Source organism: Chanodichthys erythropterus, chromosome 1 (assembly GCF_024489055.1).
Source record: "Chanodichthys erythropterus isolate Z2021 chromosome 1, ASM2448905v1, whole genome shotgun sequence".
Classification (NCBI taxonomy): domain Eukaryota; kingdom Metazoa; phylum Chordata; class Actinopteri; order Cypriniformes; family Xenocyprididae; genus Chanodichthys; species Chanodichthys erythropterus.
The window spans coordinates 27,603,716-27,627,484 of NC_090221.1; the positions used below are offsets into that span (position 1 = coordinate 27,603,716).

Genomic DNA, 23,769 nt, shown 5'->3' on the forward strand with positions numbered 1-23,769 from the left:
TGGCTAAATGTTTATTGTAATTTTTAAATATAAAAAATACTAATATATTAATTGATCGTTCATGTTAATTCATAGCGCATTATAACTAATGTAAGAGACAACTTTAAAACTCGTTAATCCTCTGCAAACTTCGACAGTTGGTTGAACCGGCTCATTCGGTTCTTTTTGAGTCAGACGTGCTACTTTGGCTTGTGCGTCTTGCGTCATCAACCTGGAAATAAAGTTCGATTCAGTTCGATAAGAGAACCGGTTCGACCGGTTACTTTCTACACTCTAAGAAGGAAAGGTTCAAAAATGAACCTTTTGAGGTTCCTGGATATTGCAACTGTGGGGGAACCTTAAAGGTTCATTTTTGAACCTTTTTGAAAAGGTTCAAATTGGAACCTTCCCTAAAAGGTGCATTAATGCCCAGCATTGGTTCCATTTTGAACCTTTTTAGACATCATCATCATCATCATCATTATTATTATTATTATTATTAATATTATACATTACTACTTTAATCCCAATTCACAACACAGACACAACCTATTATTCTTCATGAATTATTTATTTCATAAAGGCATATACAAATTTGAGCACAGGACACAAAGTACAAATTAAGGCTTATTGAAACTAATATAGAATTTTCTCTTTCATGAAAAAACTGATTATTCACAATATTTAGGGGGAAAAATATTATTAACCCATTTCCCCCCACAATACATTCAGTCAAACAAAAAACTGGCCAACTGTGGGTGGTATTTTGGTTATATATTTATATATATTTAGAATATTTTGGAAAGAAATTAATGTTCACAACAACCCATTCCAGGTATTTACATCATGAATTTATCCCCCCAACGCACCCCCCCCCCCCACCACCCCCACACACACGTACATTTAATCAAACAAAAAATGGCCATTTTAATCACTGTGGGTGGTATTTTGGTTATATATTTATATATATTTAGAATATTTTGGAAAGAAATTAATGTTCACAACAACCAATTCCAGGTATTTACATCATGAATTTACACCCACCCATACACACACTCAAATATGTACATTTAATCAAACAAAAAATTGGCCATTTTAATCACTGTGGGTGGTATTTTGGTTTCTGCGAAATGGCACATTAAAAACCTTTCAACAAATTTCAGGGTGTTTCTCATCTTTGCAGCATATTCTATGTTGAATATGAAGTGTATTGCCATCAGAACAACAAGAGCCATGGTCAGATCATCCACTTCACAGACCTTCTCCCCTTCCATCAATATTTCTAGAAGAGACTCATCATCCAAGGCACTTCCCTTTATGTACAGCACAGGGTTGGGTGTACGGGGTTCCTAAACAAAGAACAGATAATGTAAGGTATAATGATATATAGCAGTTAAAATACCATTCATGATTATTATTTTTTCCAAACATTTAAAAAAAATTATAACTCGCAAAATTTGGCAAATGTTAGGATGTTTTTTTGTCAAAATATAGTCATAAAACTAATAATGAATGTTTTGGTGGCAAGAATCCTATTATAAGTGGATCTCAGTGAGAAAAATATAATTATAAATTTAAATTATAAAGAAATTTGCCATTAAAGGAAAGGTTCCCCCAAAATTCTGCCATCATTTATTCCCTCCATGTTGTTGCTGCTGATATAGAGTGGTGCAGGTATGACATCAGAACCCAGAATAGTAATTTTATAAGGGGGTTTTCAAAATATGTGACCCTGGATCAAACATAAGCCACAGGGGTATGTTTGTAGCAATAGCCAACAATACATTGTATGGGTCAAAATGATCGATTTTTCTTTTATGCCAAAAATCATTAGGATTTTAAGTAAAGATCATGTTCCATGAAGATATTTTGCAAATTTCCTACTGTAAATATATCAAAAAATTATTTTTGTGAGTAGATATACATTGCTAGACTTCATTTGGACAACTTTAAAGATGATTTTCTCAATATTTTAATTTTTTTGCACCCTCAGATTCCAGATTTTCAAATAGTTGTATCCCGGACAAATATTGTCCTATCCTACAAACCATACATCAATGGACAGATTATTTATTCAGCTTTCAGATCTCAATTTCAAAAAATGGACCCTTATGACTGGTATTGTGGTACAGGGTCACATTCACATATGAGTAAAATAAAGCCTGTGGTAAACATGGTGACTCAAACGTGAAGATACTTTGACGTTTTTTCTGCATTGTAAATTACACATGCACACTGTTTCATATAGTAACTTAGAAACATACTTTTCCAAAAATGTTGCTTCAAAATTCACATTTTCGGTATAGGTGACAAAATGTCAATGTCGTCAAGTTATGTTTACCACAGGCTCTATTTTAGTAATAAATAATAATAATAATAATAATAAAAAAAACAATATAAAATCCCATTGGAAAATCTTTTGGGGTTTTGATGTCATACCTGCACCACTCTATAGTGGAACTTGCACACATTTAAAAAGAAGGCGCTAAAAAACAAATTTTATAAGTTTACTATACCTCATTGATAAGATATAGAGATCTCGGATTCTCCTTGAATAAAAGTGGAAGCAGCAGGATAGCAGCAGTCATTGAGAGACCTTAAATGTAAAATTGTGAAAATATCCATGAATATTATACTATATGTTAGTGTTAATTGTGAATTGTATATTTATTATCCATAAAACAGAGATTAATTACATTTTCATTCTATGCATTACCTTTGTGTGCCAAATCAACATAAGTTTTTTTTGCTTCGCCCAACTCAGCACAAATTTCCACTCCAACTTCTCTTCTCTGGCACTCATTAATAACTTTCTGTGCCACCAGGTCCAGATTTTTCAGGATGTTGTTTTCAATGTTTCCATCAAGTATGCTTTCAAACTCATATACAAGCTATTAAAAAATATACATATTAAAAAAAAAAAGTTCAAATATTCATTGCTTTGAAGTCATAATTTGGAATACAATTCTACTCACAACTGAGGGGATTTTAAGGGCTGGATATCGTAACAGTATTTCTTTTGTGGAGTGATTTTTCATGTAGTCTGCTCTCTCATTCCTTGTCCGTTCCATGCAGTCTTGTAAAAGGCGGATATTTGGTGTCTTCTTCAAGCATTCTGTTCTTATTTTCTCCAAGTGGATCCCTATGCTGTATTTATCTTCTCCTGATACACTCTATTCACAAAAACACATGCACTTATTTTATAACAGTATACTTTGACCTATTCTTAAATCCTGAAGATGAATCTACTTACCTCTTCAGACCTTTGTCTCTTTTGGGACATGTCTTGGATTACAGATAGATCCTCGGTCTAAAAAAACAAAAAAACAATAAAAATAAGAAATAAAGATATCCATTACTGTAAATATCCATTAAGGTGTCATATCATTTGGCTTACTTCTTTATTAGTTGCCTTCTTGGTGTCAGATGCTTGGATGCTTGGAGCATGCTTCTTTACTCTGCTAAATCTGCTTCGAATACTGTTAATCTCCTCAATATCAACCAAGGGTGATCTTTCTTTTTTGAACTTGTTCTTTAGAACCTCATGCCATGACTCCTTAAATGGAAAAATAACACTATTAATTAAACATGTATCACCTTCAAGATAATATCTGTCACAGTTCCCTCGTCTCCAGGACTCCATTTCCCATGATCCTCGTGTTTCCACCCCTGCACTCACTTCCCTCGTCTTCTCATCACGGATCACCTGCACCTGGACTTCTTCATCAGCACTCCCTTTATAATGGACTCACTCCCTTCATTCCTTGTCTGTCCTTATTGTTAATCTAATGTGTGATGGTGTTATGTTTGCTCCTTTGTTCAGTAAAAGAACTGTTATTGTGGCTATCCATGTATTGCCTCATCTCTACTACACTACACCGTAACAGAAGGACAGACCTAACTGCCGGAAATCCACAATGAAAATGGATTTGCCTTTCCTCCTCGCTGAGGCTCCTGCTCCTCCCGTGCCTTCCACACCAATGTCAGCAGCGGATTGTCTCATTGGGCTCTGCTCCAGCCGCCGCCGAGCCTGCATCTTCAGCCTCCGCCGAATCTGCAGCCCCAGCCTGTCAAGAGCCCACTGAAGGCCCTCCTAAAACTCCCCAAGTATTTTTTGGGGGGGGGCCCCAGTACCTGTGGGTGGGGATCTCCTGGGCGGGGTTTCGGGGTCAGCAGGGCCGCCCACAGCCTCTGACCCTCCATGGCTGTCCACAGCCTCTGATCCGCCCTGGAAACCTCAGTGTCCAGGGCGCCCACCCCCTCCCGGTTGTTCTATCTACGGCGCGAGGACGCGCCTACCAGGCGGGGGAGGTACTGTCACAGTTCCCTCGTCTCCAGGACTCCATTTTCCATGATCCTCGTGTTTCCACACCTGCACTCACTTCCCTCGTCTTCTCCTCATCATCACGGATCACCTGCACCTGGACTTCTTCATCAGCACTCCCTTTATAATGGACTCACTCCCTTCACTCCTTGTCTGTCCTTATTGTTAATCTAATGTGTGATGGTGTTATGTTTGCTCCTTTTGTTCAGTAAAAGAACCGTTGTTGTGGATATCCGTGTAATGCATCATCTCTACTACACTACACCGTAACAATATCAAGGAAGTATTTAAGGGTTTATAAAATTGAAAAAATCTTGTCATGTTCTTACATATCCCCTTCCTGTCCTGTCTCTCAAGAATTGGTACTTTGCAACCAGGGCTGAACACACCTTGTTGTACTGTTCACTTGTTGGATACCTGGGGAAAAAAAGAGAGAAAAAAATGGGCCTCAATCATGCTCTAAAGTTAAGCTATTAAAATTATGCTATTAATTATGCTATACAATTACCATGTATATGTGCACATCTGATCAAACAGAGTTTGAATTACTTTCGATCTCCATTTGTTCCGTCCTGTTGAAGAAAAAAAATCTCTGCTCTCCTCATCAAGTTTTTTTTGTATTGCCAATGGAAATTTGGGCAGCTGATAATTTGCTGGCCACACTGTTTGGGCAATGTTGTGTTTTAATATTGGGCCATGTGAAATATCAACTGAAGTCCTACAGAAAAAAGATTTCAGAGAAGTGTTTATCACAACACAGGAGAGGAGACACAAAGGTAAAAGTAACAGTTCTTTATTAAAGCGTTGGTATGCAAAAGGTCATGTTTAAGCTGATTTATTACATTATAATAGTTGTATAGCATTCTGTTCAAGTGTTGCGTCTACCGAGCAGGCATGGTTCAATCTCTGAAATCTCGTTTGGGGAAACTAACACACGATTTGATATGGCAATGTAAAGAAGAAGGTAGAAATGTGGTGTGCATTTTTGTAAATAATTGAGTCAAAGTGGGTTACTGTCAACCAACTGTATCTTCGGCATATTGCTCAGATTGAGACTGTATGGTTGGACAATGTTGTGTGATTGGAGCATGTTGAGATTGTATGGTGAATTCCACTGTGTGCATCATTGCACACTGTAAGTGTTTAATTATTCAGTCTAACCAGCATTATCTGGTACAATATTAAATGTACAAATAAGATATTTCTTCAGTTGTAAAATTTTATGTGTTCGCAATGTTTCACAACAGTGTGCTTATAGGTGGTGCTTCATGAGGGTGTAACAGGTGTGGCAGTTCAGTTCTCAGTGATTGGGAATGAGTGGGAAGAGCTGAAGGACCTGGTGCTGAGGGTGTGTTGGTTGAATCTGTGACAATGTTACAGCGAGGTGCATGTTACATACACCAAAATAGGTTTTTTTTTTTTTTTTTTTTTGATATTGTAAAGATTTGATTTGGTAGTAATGCATATATATACTGGGATTAAACCTCATTGGTTGTGTCTGAAAATCTTGTACTGAGAAATTAGTAGGGCTTGTCTACATACTTTGTACTTAAAATATAGATGTAACATACTTACTCATGATTGGTGTGTGTGGTCTTAGAGGGCATCTCCGTCTTTAGGCTTTGTTGTAATCTTATAAATCTAACTTGATCCTTCATTTTCGGAAATATTTTTGATATCATATTTTCAGTTAGGTTCACAAAAGTGTCCCCATCAATTTCATTCTCTGTAAAAACAAGAAGAGTCAATAGGAGTACAACATTTTCCACCAAACTGCATTAGGAATTGTGTATAAATGCACATACACATTCTAATATTTAGTAATCCAATGTCGCAAGGGGATCAAAAGAGTTCCTTCCAGGTTTTTATAAGTGTCCAGTCCATGGAAAGCTAACTCTTTCCCTACTTCAAGGGCACACCAAGATGTTTCGGTAACTTTGTATGCATGGAGATGACTGTCAAATTTGAATGGAATGAGTATTTTTCCAAACATGTACCATGAACCACTGTGTCCATATATTGCTTTGATCTTGAGAAATAATGGAATCTCTTCAGTGTGTACAGTGTCAATCACTTTGCATTCTCCAGTTTTATAAGCTGTATTGTTAACTGTGATGGAATTTGTTTTTTGTAGGACTTCATTTGACAGAGGTCTTCCAATCTGTGATTCCAGTGTGGCCAATACTAAAGAAGGCAGGGTGTTTGATGGTACATCACAAGCTCCTGAGGCATGGCACACTTCATATCCAATGCTTTTCTTCTGAGCTTGCTCCCAGCACTGTCTCAGCTGATGCCTTCTAGCAAGTGATTTGGTGATGTTCTTGAAGTTGCAAACAACAGTAGACACTTTCTTGAAATACTGATGTTTTGCCTCAAACCGCATACAAGACAAATGAATTAATGGCCCATATTTCAGCATAAGTGAAGGATAGTGCACTAAAAAATGCATTTTTGGAATGACACCATCAGGGAAGAGTTCATGAAATGTTGCCAAAAACTCTGTGATTTTCTCCTCAAGATAGGGTATCCAAGATCTTCTAACCACTGGGGCCATGATCAAATCTACCACTTCGCGCAGTAAAATGTAGCAGTTCCAATACTTGTTTGGAGGTACATAAGATCCGACCATTAGTGGTAGTAGTCGAAACAATGTCCAGGTTTCTGAAGCTTTACCAGAGAGTTGACCTTTTCTTCGTAACATTCTTTCCGTCAAGATTTGTGGCTTAGATGTTTTGTCATTTACAGAATATGATAAATTTTCAATTTCAAAGTTTAGTTGATCTAGGGTGAAGTGTTTATCCTGGATTAACTGATGAAGAATCCATCTGAGAGCATTAGGAATAACTCCCTGCAAAATATCGTGCATCACATCAGGTGGAAACAAGTGAGTTATCACTGTAGGAGCATGGTTAAGAGATGAGAAACAGCACTCTCTCTGCACACCATAAACAGACCCATTATCAGGATTTTCACAGACAGCCTGTAGGTGATATCTGTAGTTAACACTGTCTCTTAGAGTGAAGTCCTCTTCTTTGAATTTGGTAGTGATGTCTTCTTTTGTGGCCATGCAAAAACGACATATTCTCCCATGTGAAAAATTTCTTTTCAGCCCAATCAAAGAATGAGCTGAAAGATTGTCAGCTGAGATGGTGACTACTGTGCCATAGAATCTTCTGCTTTCCCCATTACATGACAGAGTCACTCCCTCGGTCTCAAGACATATCACTTCTTCAATCAAAGGCTGAAACAGATTGTTATAGTTGGTAAGATCTTCTTCAATATACCGATGTCTGATTAATGATGAAAGGTAAATATTCTCAAGTTTTGATGTATATTTCTTATCAATGTTTCCAAGTTTAAAATACACAGCTGTCAGTTTATGTTTTCCCTTTTTAGAGCCTAAAGGGTTAACAATCTCAAATTCATCGATGTAGAAATGTAGACGTACATTCGGAAAGGAAGAAAGCACACAACTTTTGAACTGGTCTCCATCAGTGTAGTCCTCCATAACATCCTGATGTTTGGGTGTTTTCTCTTGGTTAAGCATTGCCCACACATCCTCATTCTGAGCAACCTTTCTTAGCAGAGCCTTGAGAGGTATGTACTGGAAATGTGCACCATGTTCTGTTTGATCCAGCGGAATTTGTACAGGTGCAATGTATTCAAGTTCATCTTCACAATAGTGCTCAAGCATCCATTCACTACTGATCTGTCGAAGGCATTCATCAAACACATTTTGCTTATTAAGTAGTTCAGATAAATCGTCATCAGCATCAGTATCAATTTGATGTTGTTGTTGAAGATGAAATCTTATAATCTCAGCATAATGAGTGGTGAACTCCTGAAAGATGACTCGCAGGTTCTCCACAATACTGAACTGAACTGTGGCAGCAATACAGTGCTTCTCTCTTAATTTCAAAATGAAAAGACAAAGATTGCGCTTGAGGTTTGCAAGTAAATCTTCTGTTCTAAACTCTCTGCAGTTAGCAATGTCCTCCACATTAGTGTTAGGCAACTACTCGTCAAGACCATGAAAGTCCTCCGTATGTTCCTCTGAGTTACAGCGCTCATCATCACAAACTTCCCCTTCTTCACTGACCAATGAAAGAAGGTCTCTATGTTTGCGATAAGTATGTGATCTATAGGAACTAAAGGTTTTGTTGACTTTGCCACAACCGTTCAATCCACATGTGAATTCAAATTTTGGTTCATTTTGATGATAAAGGCCAATATGTCGAATCTGTTTAATTAGGGAGAATGTTTGTTTGCTGCATAGTGGACAGTTAAAGAGAGTGGGCATTTCTGTAAGATTAACCTTGAAATGTAGGGATAAATTCCTGGAAACTGTTTGCAGTCAACCAATTAGCCACATCTTGGATTGTCCACTGAATCACCTCTGTGCCCATCTTTGTTTCAGTCTGTATACAGAAAAGTGTTAAAATTTAGAGAACAATGTGTTGATATCATATAAGATTTCTTTGATATGGGGATAAACAATTAATCGTGATCAAAATCTATGGATAGAGGAAATGTTATATAGCAGTGAAACATTATATGGAGTTATATAGCAGTGGTTCTCAACCTTTAGTTAGGGGTCCAAGCACTTGTAGGTGCTGGAAGCCTATATGTTTGTACTGATTTTTGTGACGAGACTGCAAATTCTCAAAGCTGTGTACTCTTTTGAGCTTATAGTATTTACATTTTCTTTTTTAAAAGGGACAGTGAACTCGAAAATAAAAATTCTGTCATCATTTACTCGACCTCGAGTTGTTCCAAACCTGTATGAATTTCTTTATTCTGCTGAACACAAAGAAAGATATTTTGAAGAATGTTAATAAGAGATCTGGGGCACCATTAACCACCATAGTATTATTTTATTCCTATACGGAAGTCAATGGTGCCCCAGATCTGCTTGGTTTTATATATATATATAATATATAGGCTATGGTGTTAAGTCATAGGATTTTACTTTATCATTAACCAATTTTTTATATTTTCAGTTACTTTGACGTTCATAAAAACAACAGCTGCATATATTAACATGTTTACCTTTGTAAACATAAAAAATATAATGTTCAGTCTCTGAAGTCGTCAGTAAACTTGCCACGATAAATGTCAATGCGCTCAAGTTTCCTGCGTTCAAAGCGGTTATACTGGTATACACTGCTTGGACGTTAGATGGCGCTATGGGGTAGTTTTCCCTGCACAATTGCGCAAAAATAACCCTAGGGAGTTTTAAATCTTTTTGGTTTTATACATTTCTTTATTTTAACTAAAACTTAAAAGGAAACTGAATAAAGTAAATTAGCAAGAATTAGTAATGAATTTTAGTTGAGAACCACTGATGTTGATAATTAAAAAGATTGTATCTAAAGGCCTGCAGACAGTTATATCCATATAGCCAACGAATCATAAACACTCTTAGAGATAAAAGAGAATAAAGAAAGAGATAAAAACAAACAAATATAACAAATAACACAAGTTATAACAAATAACAAATTTGCTTAGGCCTACCTTTTTTAAAAGTTCTGAATCCAATCAAATTTGCGATCTTACTGCCAATAAAAAGAGTCGCAATGAGCTCCAACCTTATGGCACTACACTCATTATATTATCACAGATATCAAGAAGGTTTATAACTATTTTGACATTTTATTTTGTCTTACCTAAAATATTCCCGTCGATCCTCTAGTCTAGTCCATCTGCTGACGTCTTGCGCAACAAAGTAACGGTTTAAACGGTTTTTGCGCGAGACAGACCATTGAAGATTCCGTGATTTACGTGTCTTACGAAGACAGAGTAAAATTATTTAATTCACAAAATGAAAATAGCATGAATTTAATATGGATTATTTACACATTTACACCACTTAAGTGAAATAAAATTGCTAATGAATTGTTAATAGACAGCAGGCCTGTTAGCCTAAATAAATGTTATTGAGTACTATGTGATCTGATTATTTATGGAAACAAAAATACATTGTTAATAATAATAATAATAATAGATATAGGCTACACATTACTATTACTATGAAAAAAAATGAAAAAATTTAACTGTATTTTTGTTTCTGCAAGTAATCAGAACAGTAGGCCTACTGTTGTTATGAATAATAAAATAATAATAATTGATATAATTATTATTATTATTATTATTAATACTATTTCTTGGATGGCATTTTTACTATAAGAATCCAAGAGGAATTAATTAATGGCCTGATTGTTATAACCCAAGAGTGTTATGAGGGGAAAGACATAACACTGATGTTTCAATAGACTAGACCTTCATAAAACAAAAGAAAGAAATGAAATGAATAATATATAATTAAAACAAACTAATTAGAGAAAAGGTTTGTAGTTCACTTTACAATTTACAGTTAAATTCTTTTTTTTTGAAGATTTACTGATTTATAATTTATTGACTTCTCTATAAAAAATGATGTATTTATCAACCTGAAAGCAGGAGGTATTTCAGGGCTGTAGTTTTGCTTATAATTGTATGTCTTTTTAAACTAACAGGTGAACAATTATGGAATGTCTTTAATTATTCAAGTGCTTCAAGGCAATTTTTTGAATCTGTAAAAATGAAAAAGTTCAATTCTTGTGCATGTTCAGTATGTTCAGGGGCTAAAAGCAAAGCAAGGGCCCCAGCTAATAACAAAAAGTTAAATTTTTACAGTCCATCTTATAAGGTTCATAAAGGAACCTTGACAACAGACCAGGTCCTTATCTGAACCCTTCTGCCACAACAAAGGTTCTAAAATGAACTGCACAACATGTGCCAAATAATCAATGGATCATTATAGAACCTATAGGTTCAACTTTGAACCTTTATTATAGGTAGAAGTTCATATTTGTACTTTAAAGTTCTGTTTTGAACTGCAAAGGTTCAATCTCTTCTAAGAGTGTATGAACCAGTTTCAACCGGCTCAAAAGAACGATTTGTTCAAGAACCGAACATTATTAAACACAAAGGCATAGCATGGGTCTATTATATGTATATTTTCACACATTAGTTGCCTCTATTTTAGAAAACTCGATGATTATCCAAACAAAATATGTGTTACAGTGCCGTTTTATTTCACCTCTAGAGGCCACTCTTGTACTGTATAATTAATGACAGCACACTCTTCTCAGCCGCTCCAGCAATGGACGCAACCCGGAAAATAAAATCATCTGCGGTTGTGTGAGCAGTTGTTTGCACATGCTTGCTTGCAGTCTGTGTTCTTCCGACTTTATTGTGTAGTAAGTAAAAAATTATCGGAGTAAAAGTATATATTTTATTTAGGAAATGCAGTGGAGTAAAAGTAAAAGTTGACAGAAATATAAAAACTCAAGTAAAGTACATATTCTCCCAAAAAATACTTAAGTACGGCAACAAAGTATTATTACTTCGTTACATTACACCAATGGTGTAAACTAAACGTGGGTTTTACACCTTGCACTCTGCCCCGCAGCGTGGGTATAAATATGGAAGCGGATGCTGCGCATATTCTTGTTTTCACTGAGGAGCCGAGTTCAGCAGTGGCACAGGAATAGTGGCGACTTGATGTCTCCGTTCCCTCCTTCAGGGAACGAGGGTTACGTACATATCCGAGACGTTCCCTTTCAGTCGTTCACGTGCAACGTCACGTCTGAACTGAACCAACAATTTGGGATCCCTAATAAAATGCCATTGTTGTGGGCTCTTCCAGCGCCCTGCATAAGCCTCCTATTCCCCCCGCACCTATTGGGGCAGAGGATGGGAAAGGGTTTGTGTCGACAAGGTCGATCACTGCTGTCCCGCATGACCCATACAGTAAGACTATAGGAAAAGGAATGCTGCGGAAGCCACATCCTGAAAAATGACCAAACAGCACCTACATCATCAAAAGTTGTTTGGGAGTGTTTCAAGAAAAATCCTCCTCGCTCATCCAAAAACAAATTCCAGCATATTCAGTTGTCAGACACGACTGGAACTTCAAAAGGAACCTAGTTCTACGGTCAGATGAAACTTTAAAAAAGAGCAAACCCACCAGATGGGTTTGGTGCACACATGGATAAAAAGTACCCCATGCCCACTGTTAAATATGCTGCTGGATCTTTAATGTTGTGGGCCTATTTGTTTTTCTGGAGGTACTGGACATCTTGTTCAGATACATGGTATCATGGATTCTATCAAATACTAACAGATAAAAATCACAACCTGACTGCTTCTGCTTGAAATCTTATGATCTTCCATCAGGACAATGATTCAAAACAAACATCAAAATCAACACAAAAATCTGTCAATGAGCACTAAATTAAGCTTCTGCCATGGCCATCCCAGTCCCCTGACCTGAACCCTAAAGAATTGTGTGAACTGAAGAGAAGAAGCACCAACATGGAGCTGGGAATCTGAAGGATCTGGAGAGATTCTGTATGAAGGAATGATCTCTGATCTCTTGTCAGGTGTTCTTCAAACTTATCAGACATTATATAAGAAGACTCAGAGCTGTTATCTTTGGAAAAGGATGTAGCAATAATTGGGTGCCAATAATTGTGGCCAACGTGAACTAGGGAAAAACATTTATTTCATAATGAGATTTTTCCCCCATTTTCAATTGATTTACTTGTGTCAGTATTAGTGGAGTGCACTGTACATATTCAGTAGGTGATTTCCAGATGCTATCAAAGGGTTGGTTAATGGTTTACATTTTACTGGGCTATTTTTACTATTCACACAAAAGCAGTGTCAGTCATGAAAAAGTGACACAGTAGGGAGGAATTTATGAGAACGTGACTGACACCCTTGAAAATAAGGAAGCTGGAAGCACCTAATAGATCATCTTGAAAAAAAAAAAATATGATCATCAAACAAAATGTTAATCCAATATAAACAGAGAGTGGTTTAAGAGTATTACTAACTAAATAACCTTTGGCAAACTATTTGAAAATACCTTCATTGAATAAAAAAAATAAGATTGAACAAACACAATAAAAGAAGGAAGCTTGTGAATTTGTGGGAAGGGAGTCCAACAAACTGGAGCTTTACAGTTTCTTCAAAGCCTGATGGCGGAAACATATTAAATAGAAATACTAGAAAGATTGTGAATGAGTGTACAGTAATACAAGAATAAAAGAAACTCTGATTAGATGCTTGGATATCTTATATCTGACTTCTTGTAATACCAAGAAGAAGGAAGAGAAAGTTTTTACTTTTAAAGCCTGGGCTTTATGGGAACTCAATACGTATCATCTTCTAATCCTTTGTCAGCTGGCAGCACTCTCACAGTTCTAATCACACTATTGCAGTTATTAACTGATGAATTATCAAAATAGTTCTATAATCAGAAAAGTACACATTAAGAGACATCTATTGTTGTATTGTTACATTAGATAAATTAAAGTAATTGTTTGTAGTATAGAATCCATTGTGGATTCTATACTACAAACTTTGTAGTGGTATGTTTTACAGACATAATGACTGCAAAGCTAAGAAAGGGCTTTAACAGTCTTTGTTTTATCATGAGGGGAACATTTTTGAACAGCGTTTGGTGCTACTGTGACCCGGACAGGTGGGCTTCAATATTTTCCATATATAATCATAAAAAAGCAAATAAGAGTTACAATCAATCAAATCTCACATAATAAAACTCTTATAGAGCTGATGAAGTCACTCAGTTGACAGACAATAAAACGACATAAAACAGTGCAGGGAACATGGAAACATATGATAATGAACAATCAGAAGAACATCATCATAAACAGATGAGCAGTCAGATATCATGTGGAATTTCAGTAAAACCACTGAGGAACTAACAAGACTTGGGAATTACAATTTTACATGGACAGCATTAATATTAATTAAATCAAATGTATTTGTCTACATTTGGCAGACACTTCCATCCAAACCAGCTTACGGTGTATTCAAGGTATCCATTTTATCATTATGTCTTTAAAAAACCCATGACAAAGTGTTACCAAAGGAATTAGCTGACCTTATAAAACAAGAGCATACAAACTGCTGACCTTAAAAAAACAAAGGAATGGAACTTGGAATGGGTGCACTTTATTTTATCTACAGTGCACTCAAGAAAATAAACAAAAGTAATAAAAGGCATCTACATGGCCTTATTATGGTTTAGTTTGGTTCAGGGTTAGTGAACCTAGTTATTACCAAGTTGTTGTACATACTATCTACTTACAGTAATTGTGGTACGTGCAGAACAGGGCAGTAAAATAAAGTGCTACCCTTGGAATTGTACATTTTTCTCTGAGAGTGTGGTCATGTGGTCTTCAAAGAGTGAATTTTAAATAAAGGTCACTAGCTAGTTGAAAATAGTTGTCTCACTTTTTTTGAATTAGAACACATTTTAAAATAATGTATAGGCCATGACTCTGGGTCAGTGATTCAACACTCTCGATTCTGCTCAATACTTTTAAATGCATACACAGTACAACTAAGGGCTTATGGGTATTTTCCACAGCCTCAGTATCTACTTGATTGTTTTGAGTTATTAATGCCTAAAATTAGGGATGTCCTGCTCCAGGAGGGCCACTGCAGAGTTCAGCTCTAACCTGTCCAAACACACTTTTCTAGAAATTTCTAGTAATCGTGAAGAGCTTGATGGTTAAAATAGGGTTGAATAGGTTTGAAGATAAACTCTGCAAGAAAGTGCATGGTGCTCCAGGAACAGGTCTGGAACCTGATGTTTAAGTACCTGACTAAGTGACTCAAAATGTTTTGTTTTGGAATAATAACTCCAATAATCTTATGATTCCAAAACATGGCATTTTGAGTAATTTGTAATCAGAACCATTTTTTATGGTTTACAATATAACAGTAACTTAATTTACTCTAGTAAGAATAGCAAAAACTTAAGTTTAAATGAGCAAATTGGTTTCATTTGAGAAAGCTGTTAGCATTTTCAGTGTGGGAAATAAACCCATGTCCTTTGTTTTGCCATGTTTGTCATCTTCTGTATGAGGATGATGGAAAAAATTCTACTGAAACTGATGTGCATGTGAGTGGAACAAGGAAATAATTTTCTGTCAAGAATTCTGAGGAAACATTACTGTCAAACATTATCAGTGACAAGTCATTGCCCTTCTTGCCCAGTAAAAATATGACAGTAGGAAATCATGTCAGTGTGATAAGCATACGACTGATTTTATCATAAATGACTGGGAGGAAGAAGGAGAAGGGAAATACACTGTAAAATATAATTAGTTGGGTATTTATAGAAAACTTGACGAAATTGATTGCCTTAAAATTCGAAGTTGTAAATTGTTAATAGAAAGACATACAAAAGTGAATCAACCATTGTACTGAAGAGCAGAGCCTGTGCTTCAGTCCAGAAGAAGACCAAGAAAATTAAGACCATGAGAATATGCTGCATGTTGCTTTATTTAAAAGGCAGAAATCTATTTCAGTGTTGTACATTAACTACTTCATTAAATTGATGATTTTTTTTTTTGTTTTGTTTTTTTTGAAAGTTTAAGTTTCATACATGCACAAAGTATTTGCAGTTTACAGTTTATTTATAAATAAAAATAAACACACGTTCTATCATTGTCTCAACACTCTTTTGTATGTCTTTGTATTAACAACTTTGAATAAGGCATTTTTGAGAAATGAAAGGCAACCAGTTTCTTCAAGTACTTCTAAGTATACTCAACTAATTACATTTTATTTTGGGCTCTACATAATAATTAAGGTTCTGCATTCAAGTTACACATTTCTATTGTTACTATACAGGAATATGATTGAAATATTGTGTTACACTTCTTACACTTACACTTGGGTTACAGGAACGTGACTATTTACATGACAAATAAAAAGTGTGTGTGTGTGTGTGTGTGTGTGTGTGTGTGTGTGTGTGTGTGTGTGTGCGCGCGCGCTTGTTTTTGTGATTTATGAGGACACAAATTTGTATAATGACATGGGTATTACACTGGTATTATGACATAAACATGAAATATGATGACATTTCATGAGTCCTCATTTAAAATAGCTTTAAAAACATACTAAACAATGTTTTATTAAAAATGTAAAAATGCAGAATGTTTTCTGTGATGGGTAGGTTTAGGGGTAGGGGTAGTGTAGGGGGATAGAATATACAGTTTGTACAAAATAAAAAACATTACGCCTACGGAATGTCCTCATAATGGCAGGTCAGCACATTCATGACTGTTGGAAGTTAATGAGCAATGACCAAGAGGGGTGTAAGTATAGTGTATTGTTTTGGACGGAAGTAAACAGGTTTTCCATGGAGATGTAATCTATTAATACGTTTTTCTAAGATGCAGTATGTATGGTGTTGCTTCCACTTCATGAGGATAGTTTCCTTGGTGCTTAGCACCACTAGGAGTAATTGACTGTTTGTGTTGTTTAAATTGATTATGGATACGTCACCTAATAGGTACAGAGGGAGGGAGACATTGGGATGTGACATCCCATAAGGATGAATAGTGATTCAGTGATGTTTCCCAAGAATTTTTTAATTTGGGGTGCAAATCCAATGGTGTGAACATAGGTGTCTGGTTTATTTTGTGTGCAATGTGAACAGGTTTCTGAAGTAAATCCCATTTTAAACAATTTCTGTCTAGTTAGGTGAGATCAATGAAGTAACTTATACTGTATGAGTTGCAGGTTGGCATTTTTTGTCATGAAGTATATATATTTAGCAGATTTGTGTCCAGAAATCGGCATCGAGCATAATGGATAAGTCTGATTCCTATTTAGCATTTGGTAAGCTTGATGTGTTGTCCGATTTTGACATTATTCTATATTTTGAAGAGTAGCTTTTTTGAGCTAGATATATTAATTAGCTCTGAGATTACAGGGAAGAGGTCTAGGTTAGTGGTCCGAATGTCAATATTTGATTGGATAGATGATTTGATTTGTAGGTATTCCAAAAATCATTTACTCCCAATACTGTGCTTCTGGACCATATAGGAAAAGGAGGCCAGGTTATTATTATGAAAGATTTGTTGAAGTTGTGTGATGCATTTTTAGCTCATGTGCAGAAGTTAAGCAGCTTCTGGTTGTCTGTAAAATCTGGGTTATATAAATCACAAAACATTATTAATGAGTAATATTAGTAATATTAATTAACAACATGTACTTACAACATGGTTAGGATTGGGGTTTGGTTTAGGGTTAGTTGCTTGCAATTATGCCTAATTTACTGTCATTACTACAGTAAGTACATGTAACATGCGTAACAAGGTCACTGTAAAATTAAGTGTTACCAAATATTGTTATAAATAGCACCATTACGTTCATTTTTCTCTTCACGTGTTCAGACTGGAGCACCAAAACTAGTATTGTTCTTGTAAACATGATGAGTCTTCTTACTTTTTTCATTTTGACAGACAAACCAGGCCCAGAAACTTGATGAAACTCTCGAATACAGATCCAGTGTGTGTGGGCAAGCAGACAATGCTTCTCTTCTAATTCAGAGGTTCTACAGAGACGCTTTCCTTATATCCCAAAGGTGAATGTGGTCTTTCTGTGAAATAGCGCAAAGAATTAAACTCCTTAATTCAATTCCTTCAGGTGTCGTTCGCAGAGATTTTTTCATTGGTCTCTTATTATGTACGTTAATATCCGGTTGCTAAGTCTGATGTCACGTGTCTCCAAACGCTCTATCAGATCCTTAAAGCAAATAACAAATGTTGCAAAAATACATTCACTAATGAAAAATCATGACCTAACCTTTTTCTTCATAGCTAAATCTCAGTTGGCCAGACATTGATTTGTCTTTTCTACATTATTAAAATATTTGTGAGCAGTGAGCCCAGAGACTGTAGTCTATAAAAGTTTAGCTTAAAAGTGTGCTATAAATGAACACTGTGATAGTGAGTATTCTCAATTTATTTTTGTTGATGCCACTGCTATTTGCTGTTTGATAAGTTGCGGTAACACTTTATTTTAAGGTCATTTAACTTGCTTATTAGCATGCATATTACTAGAATATTGGCTGTTTATTGGTACTTATTAAACCCATATTAATGCCTTATTCTGTATGACCATATTCTATATTCTTAATCCTACCCAATACCGAAAATTAACAACAAACTTACTAACTATTAATAAGCAGTAAATTAGGAGTTTATTGAGGGAAGAGTGGTAGTTAATAGTGAATATGTGTTCCCTATACTAAAGTGTTACCCTTGTTGTATATATATCACAACATTTTACCATTTTAAATTAATTTTTTTAATGTTATAAAAGTATTTACATTATCAATTAAACTTATTCTACTATATTACTTTATCCAAAGAACAGTGGAAAATGGAATGAGTAAAATGGTTTTGGATTAAGGATATAGTCAGAATGTTCCAGATCCTAATGTCTTCAAATTAACTTACCCCATTGCATGATTACAATTTAAAATCATGTACAGTGTCTCAGTATAAGAGGACTCGTGCTTGGCCCAAAATGGTTTGATATTGAGGCAACCACATAAGGAAGTTATAAAAAGAAGGAAATATTAGCTCAACCGAAACCACCAGTAAAAGCATTTAAAATCTTATTGGGAGTTATTTATTATATTCACTGATGCATCAAAGTACAGAGCAATTCATATTCATCTTCAGGCAATGCTACAGCGCCTCCTTCTGTCTATTGTTGGTAATTGGACACTTCAATCAAGTTGTGGTCAGGGTCACGAAAATAGAGGGAACTGATGGGACCCACAGCACCAGTCCTGTCAACTGGGCCCTCTTCTATTTTCACTCCACATGCCTGCAAATACAACATCAGCAAATCATAGAATATATGAAAACAAGCTGTTATACTTCAGTGTTTTGCCCTCTAAAATAGGGATGTGCATAATTCAGAACTGAATTGAGAAGGCCTTTCAAATTTCAGTTCAATTCTTGAAATTGAGTTGGATGTTGAGTTGGAAGTTGAGTTGAATAGAATTTAGCCCAAAATTTAAGCCTGCTTTGGCTTTGTTTTCATCCATAAATAATGTTAGTGTAATATTGGCAATATTGTGTTAAAGTTATTCTATAGTAACTTCTTGTTTATAGAACATGCCTATAAATAGTATTAAATACAACAGCACTGTGTGATATTGCTTAATTATGAGGCATGGCGGAAGAATTCCCCATTCTCAGAAAATTAACCACAAAATCAGAGAAATATGTGATGGATGTTCTGTAGTGCTGTAAAATGAATAAATAAGAATAAAAAGTCAAAATTAATAGTCAATTATTTTGCAAAACTTGTGTTGGACTAATTAACTCATCTGTTGTGTGACTGGTCCCATGTGTTGTAGCTAATTCAACTCAAATTCCATCTCAGGAGCTGAAAGGAAGCCAGTTCTTAAACTGTGCAAAAAGCAATATATTTTACCTTGAGATGGGCAGCAACAGTTGTCAGAGGGGTTTTGGTGATAAGGCACAAGTCAGCAGATCCTGGTGTTGGGGTATTGGCTTTAGGCTCAAACTCCTTTCCAACCTGATGCAGGTTGATTTTTTGCTCTCCAAAACTCAAAGCTTTACGGTCACCCTGAAATGCACACAGTCTTAGTGATAGGTGAGAATACTAATACTTTGCTGCCACCATGTGGTATTGTTTGCTGTGTGGTTTTTGTGTGAGGTTCTACCTTAAAAGTGACAACCTCCATTCCCAAAACCTTGGAGTAAAAATGAGTGGTTTTGTTCAGGTCCCGAACAGTGAGCACCAGGTGGTCCAGATGACTGATGTGAACTGGACAGGAACTTCTGAACCGGACTGATGAGAGTCCACTGAGAACTGACTGGAAGTAAAGCCAATAATCATTTAGCTAGAGTATTGTATATGCCCTCATAGTCTGTAATCAAAAACATAAACATCCCCTCTGTGGGATTACAAATTTAAGAGTCTGTTTAAAATCTGCTGATCCTACGTCCTGACATAACATCACATGAAAAGCTAAAGTAAACTGCAGTGTATTTGGCATTCAAGGTGAACACAATGGCATCAGTTTACTGATTAGATTTCACACTCAGATAGAGTAATCAGATCGAGTAAAAGTTACGCATATTTGGCAGGCTGTCCGAGGACAGGGCTCCGTGCTCGGAATTTGGCCTGAACCCAGAGTCCCTCTCAAGGAACAGAGGTAAGTATGCTGTATATATACCTGTAAACGCACTAATTTAGTTGACTGACTGAATGTTCTCCTCCCATGTTCATTTGGTTAATTATCTGAACATGCTCCTCCAAAACATTTTTAATAAAACATAATTAAATAGAGTTTCCAGTGAGGGAGTTCTGCCAGTCTCTAACATTCCTACTGAAAGCCAAACTATGTGAATGATGACAGTCTTAGTTCTCATGACTAGGTGCTGTTCATACCATTTGGCATATCTTCACAGTCAGGGGTAATTTCCTGTATTGTCTTTAGATGCTTTGGTTAAGTGGTCACCTCTGTGGCTATGTGTAAGGTCAAGACTTTTAAGGACTGCCAAATAAATGCCTTTAAAATACAATGTATGCCTGCCTTAATCAGACTTGATGACAAAGCATTATGACCACCTGTCTAATAAGCTGTTGGTCCTCCGTGTGCTGCCAAAACAGTGCCGACCCACTGAGGTCTGGACTCTACAAGACCCCTGAAGGCGTCCTGTAATTTCTTGCACCACAATGTTAGCAGCAGATCCCTCAAATCCTGTAGGTTGTGAGGTGGAGCCGCTGTGGAACGAACTTGTCCAGCACATCCCACAGATGCTCAGCTGGATTGAGATCTGGGGAATCTTAAGGCCAGGACAACACCTTGAACACTTGATCATATTCCTCAAACCATTCCTGAACAATCTGTGCAGTTTGGCAGGGTGCATTATCCTGCTGAAAGAGGCCACTTCCACCAGGGAACACCGTTGTCATGAAGGGGTGTATCTGGTCTGCAACAATGTTTAGGTAGGTGGCACGTATCAAATTTACGTCCACATGAATGGCCAGACCCAGTGTTTCCCAGCAGAACATTGCCCAGACCATCACACTCCTTCAACCGGCTTGTCATCGTCTCATGGTGCATCCTGGTGCATCATTTCCCCAGGTAAACAGCGCACTCATACACGGCCATCCACGTGATGTAAAAGAAAATGGGACTCATCGCACCAGGCGACCTTCTTCCACTGCTCCAAGGTCCAGTTCCAGTTCCGACACTCACATGCCCATTGTAGGCACATTTAAATGTGGACAGGGGTCATCATAGGCACTCTGATTGATCTGCGGCTATGCAGCAGAGTACGAGGCAACACAAGCCTTGCCATTTCAGAGATACTCTGACCCAGTCGCCTTACCATAACAATTTGGCCCTTGTCAAAGTCACTCAGATCTTTATTCCTGCCCAACTGTCCTGCATCCAACATGCTGATTATGAGAACTCATTTTGTGTGCTTACCATCTAATCTACCCAGACCTTAATATGTGGCCTTGTTGAGTTGGTCAACGATATTCGCTTCAACTGTGAGTGGTCTTAATGTTTTCGCTCATCAATGTATGTCTCGGCGCAGGGTGGGACTAAATGTCCTTCACAACTGACTGCAAACTGGCATTCAGATATGCATCCATTTAGTTAATTCTTAAGATTCAATCAATTCCAGATAAAATCCAGTCCCGCCCAACAGTTTTCTCATCCCAGAAGCCATTTCACTTGGATATATACATCACAATAGGGAAGAAAAGACTATCGCAACTTCTGTTTCATGATTTTAATGTGCTTCTCAAAAGGCTGCATACTTATGGCTATGTTCACACTCTCAGTTTTTGGGATTGACAACCGCATTTACTTACAGGTGTGAGTCTCGAAATGTCTCGTTTAATCAGCAACTTACAGTAGCGTCTCAAATACTATATCTGTATAAAGGTTATATAATGCTGTTGTCACTCCCGTAAAATAACTGAACTCTGTGTGAACGTAACCGTATTAAGACTCAAATACAGGACTGAAATTTAAAGTTTAAAGGCCAGCTGAAGTGTCTTGGAACGTGCAGCATTATTCAATGTGTTTACGTAATTTCAACTAAAACAGGAAGGCAGGGTGACATATCGATCAGCCCTGCCCCTTTTTTAAAATAGATAAACTCAGTAAGACCTCTTTTAATATCTAACCGTTTATCCTCCTAATCTCCTTTATATCACTTTAAAATATAGCATTCTGTGCAGAATTAGGGGACTTCATATTCTAGAGAGCATTTGATTGGACAGAAGATTCGATGAGAAGCTGAAGTGTGATGTGATGTCATGAAAATCTGCGATCCATTTTAGCGGAAGTGAGAGACTGTAAGTTTTGAATGCTTATATCTCCTACATGCAAATTTTGTCATTGTTTTGGAACACACCATTAAGGCTAACATATTCATACTGAAAGCTAAAAAACTTACATTTTGATTTCAGGGGGACTTTAACTCATGAATATTAATAAACACTAATGTCTTTTAGTAATCATAAATTGTCAACTCACATTTTATTTAATATTCATGACTGAGACAAGCCTTCCACATAGGGTCCAGAAAGGTCTAACCAACGTCAGCCTTTAAGCCAATCAGAACCGTCACTTTGAGACGTCACGTTAGGTACTGAATATTCATGAGCCAAGCCGTCATCATAGTACTGAATTCAAGTTTACTTCCGGGAAACTCACATTTTTACACTAATAAAACAATATTAACAAGTAAGTAATCGCTTACTAGTCTCATGCAATTAAATTGTTTCCATGCTACTTTCCATTCCAGCTTTCTAAAAGAAACTAGGAAGTAATTATCAAACTAACAGACAGCGAGAGAGAGAGAGAGAGAGAGAGAGATTTTACCTTGCCGTGGGTCGAGTAAGAACGCAGAAAAGTACTGCAAACGCGTAGAGCCATTTTAACAGTGGAAAGTCTAATGTCTCCCACGATATCACCTGTCCTAACCTGTCTGGAACAACAAAATCATAGAAGCAAGTCCAACTGGAGATTGAGAAGCGATAGACAGCCTCCCGTAATCACTCTATTACACACGACATCGATTGCAACATAGTATATCATAGGCTATGAATAAAATTAACTATTAAAATGGCTGTTCTTAAATGGCCGGCGCTTAGCTGCCCAGACGATGTCTATAATTAGTCAAATACGATAAGTCTAAATAAGATCTTAGGCAATATATTTAAACTAGGCATTTTCTGTTAATTCTCAGCGTGATTACTGTACGTTATGATCCTGCTATTAATAGCACGTTGTCCCATGGTACCTGTTACTTTTCCCAGCGCCGCTCAGGAAGAGCCAATCTCTACGGTTTTGTGGTTTCAAGCACGGAATAACATTTGTCCTCCTGTAAAAGAGCACCCTGCACACACAACTACAAATAATCTTTACCACTTGCAAAGCCATCACAACAGAAAAAATAAATAAATAATTAAAACTAATATAAAAATGTAATTCTCAGACCACGCAGATTATATTAGTTATATCTTTGAGGTTGATTCAGTTCTAAAAGCAAAGAACATCATTTTCATCAACAATTCACGCA

At 36.5% G+C, this 23,769-nt stretch overlaps 2 protein-coding genes across 3 annotated transcripts; both read right to left on the reverse strand.

Moving 5' to 3' along the window:
* Positions 1 to 904: 904 nt before the first annotated feature.
* On the reverse strand, positions 905 to 7,309 carry LOC137017936 (sterile alpha motif domain-containing protein 3-like). Of its 2 annotated transcripts, XM_067382729.1 has the most exons (10): positions 6,109 to 7,309; positions 5,879 to 6,029; positions 4,812 to 5,021; positions 4,633 to 4,720; positions 3,377 to 3,535; positions 3,233 to 3,289; positions 2,955 to 3,152; positions 2,696 to 2,870; positions 2,496 to 2,575; positions 905 to 1,328 (listed from the first exon to the last, which is right to left on the reverse strand). In XM_067382729.1, exons 2-10 carry the CDS (start codon positions 5,983 to 5,985, stop codon positions 1,050 to 1,052), a joined length of 1,353 nt encoding a protein of 450 aa, XP_067238830.1. In that variant the 5' UTR covers positions 5,986 to 6,029; positions 6,109 to 7,309; the 3' UTR covers positions 905 to 1,049. The 2 variants fall into 2 exon arrangements, with proteins under 2 accessions (XP_067238830.1, XP_067238840.1); XM_067382739.1 differs by having other exon boundaries at positions 5,879 to 7,309.
* Positions 7,310 to 18,766: 11,457 nt separating this feature from the next.
* Positions 18,767 to 23,419, reverse strand: glod5 (glyoxalase domain containing 5). Its single transcript, XM_067382762.1, has 4 exons — positions 23,070 to 23,419; positions 19,881 to 20,033; positions 19,628 to 19,783; positions 18,767 to 19,012 (listed from the first exon to the last, which is right to left on the reverse strand). Exons 1-4 carry the CDS (start codon positions 23,121 to 23,123, stop codon positions 18,890 to 18,892), a joined length of 486 nt encoding a protein of 161 aa, XP_067238863.1. The 5' UTR covers positions 23,124 to 23,419; the 3' UTR covers positions 18,767 to 18,889.
* Positions 23,420 to 23,769: the final 350 nt, after the last annotated feature.

What these genes read in the sequence shown, in the direction of transcription:
- LOC137017936 (XM_067382729.1), bottom strand. Translation starts at nt 5,985, where the DNA reads ATGATATCAAAAATATTTCCGAAAATGAAGGATCAAGTTAGATTTATA. An exon ending in ACCACACACACCAATCATGA is followed by an intron (nt 5,022 to 5,878) that starts GTAAGTATGTTA and finishes TTTTTTCTGTAG; the next exon opens with GACTTCAGTTGATATTTCAC. An exon ending in CAGATGTGCACATATACATG is followed by an intron (nt 4,721 to 4,811) that starts GTAATTGTATAG and finishes TTTTTTCCCCAG; the next exon opens with GTATCCAACAAGTGAACAGT.
- glod5 (XM_067382762.1), bottom strand. Translation starts at nt 23,123, where the DNA reads ATGGCTCTACGCGTTTGCAGTACTTTTCTGCGTTCTTACTCGACCCAC. An exon ending in CTTACTCGACCCACGGCAAG is followed by an intron (nt 20,034 to 23,069) that starts GTAAAATCTCTC and finishes CTTTACTTCCAG; the next exon opens with TCAGTTCTCAGTGGACTCTC. An exon ending in CTGTTGCTGCCCATCTCAAG is followed by an intron (nt 19,013 to 19,627) that starts GTAAAATATATT and finishes TTGTATTTGCAG; the next exon opens with GCATGTGGAGTGAAAATAGA.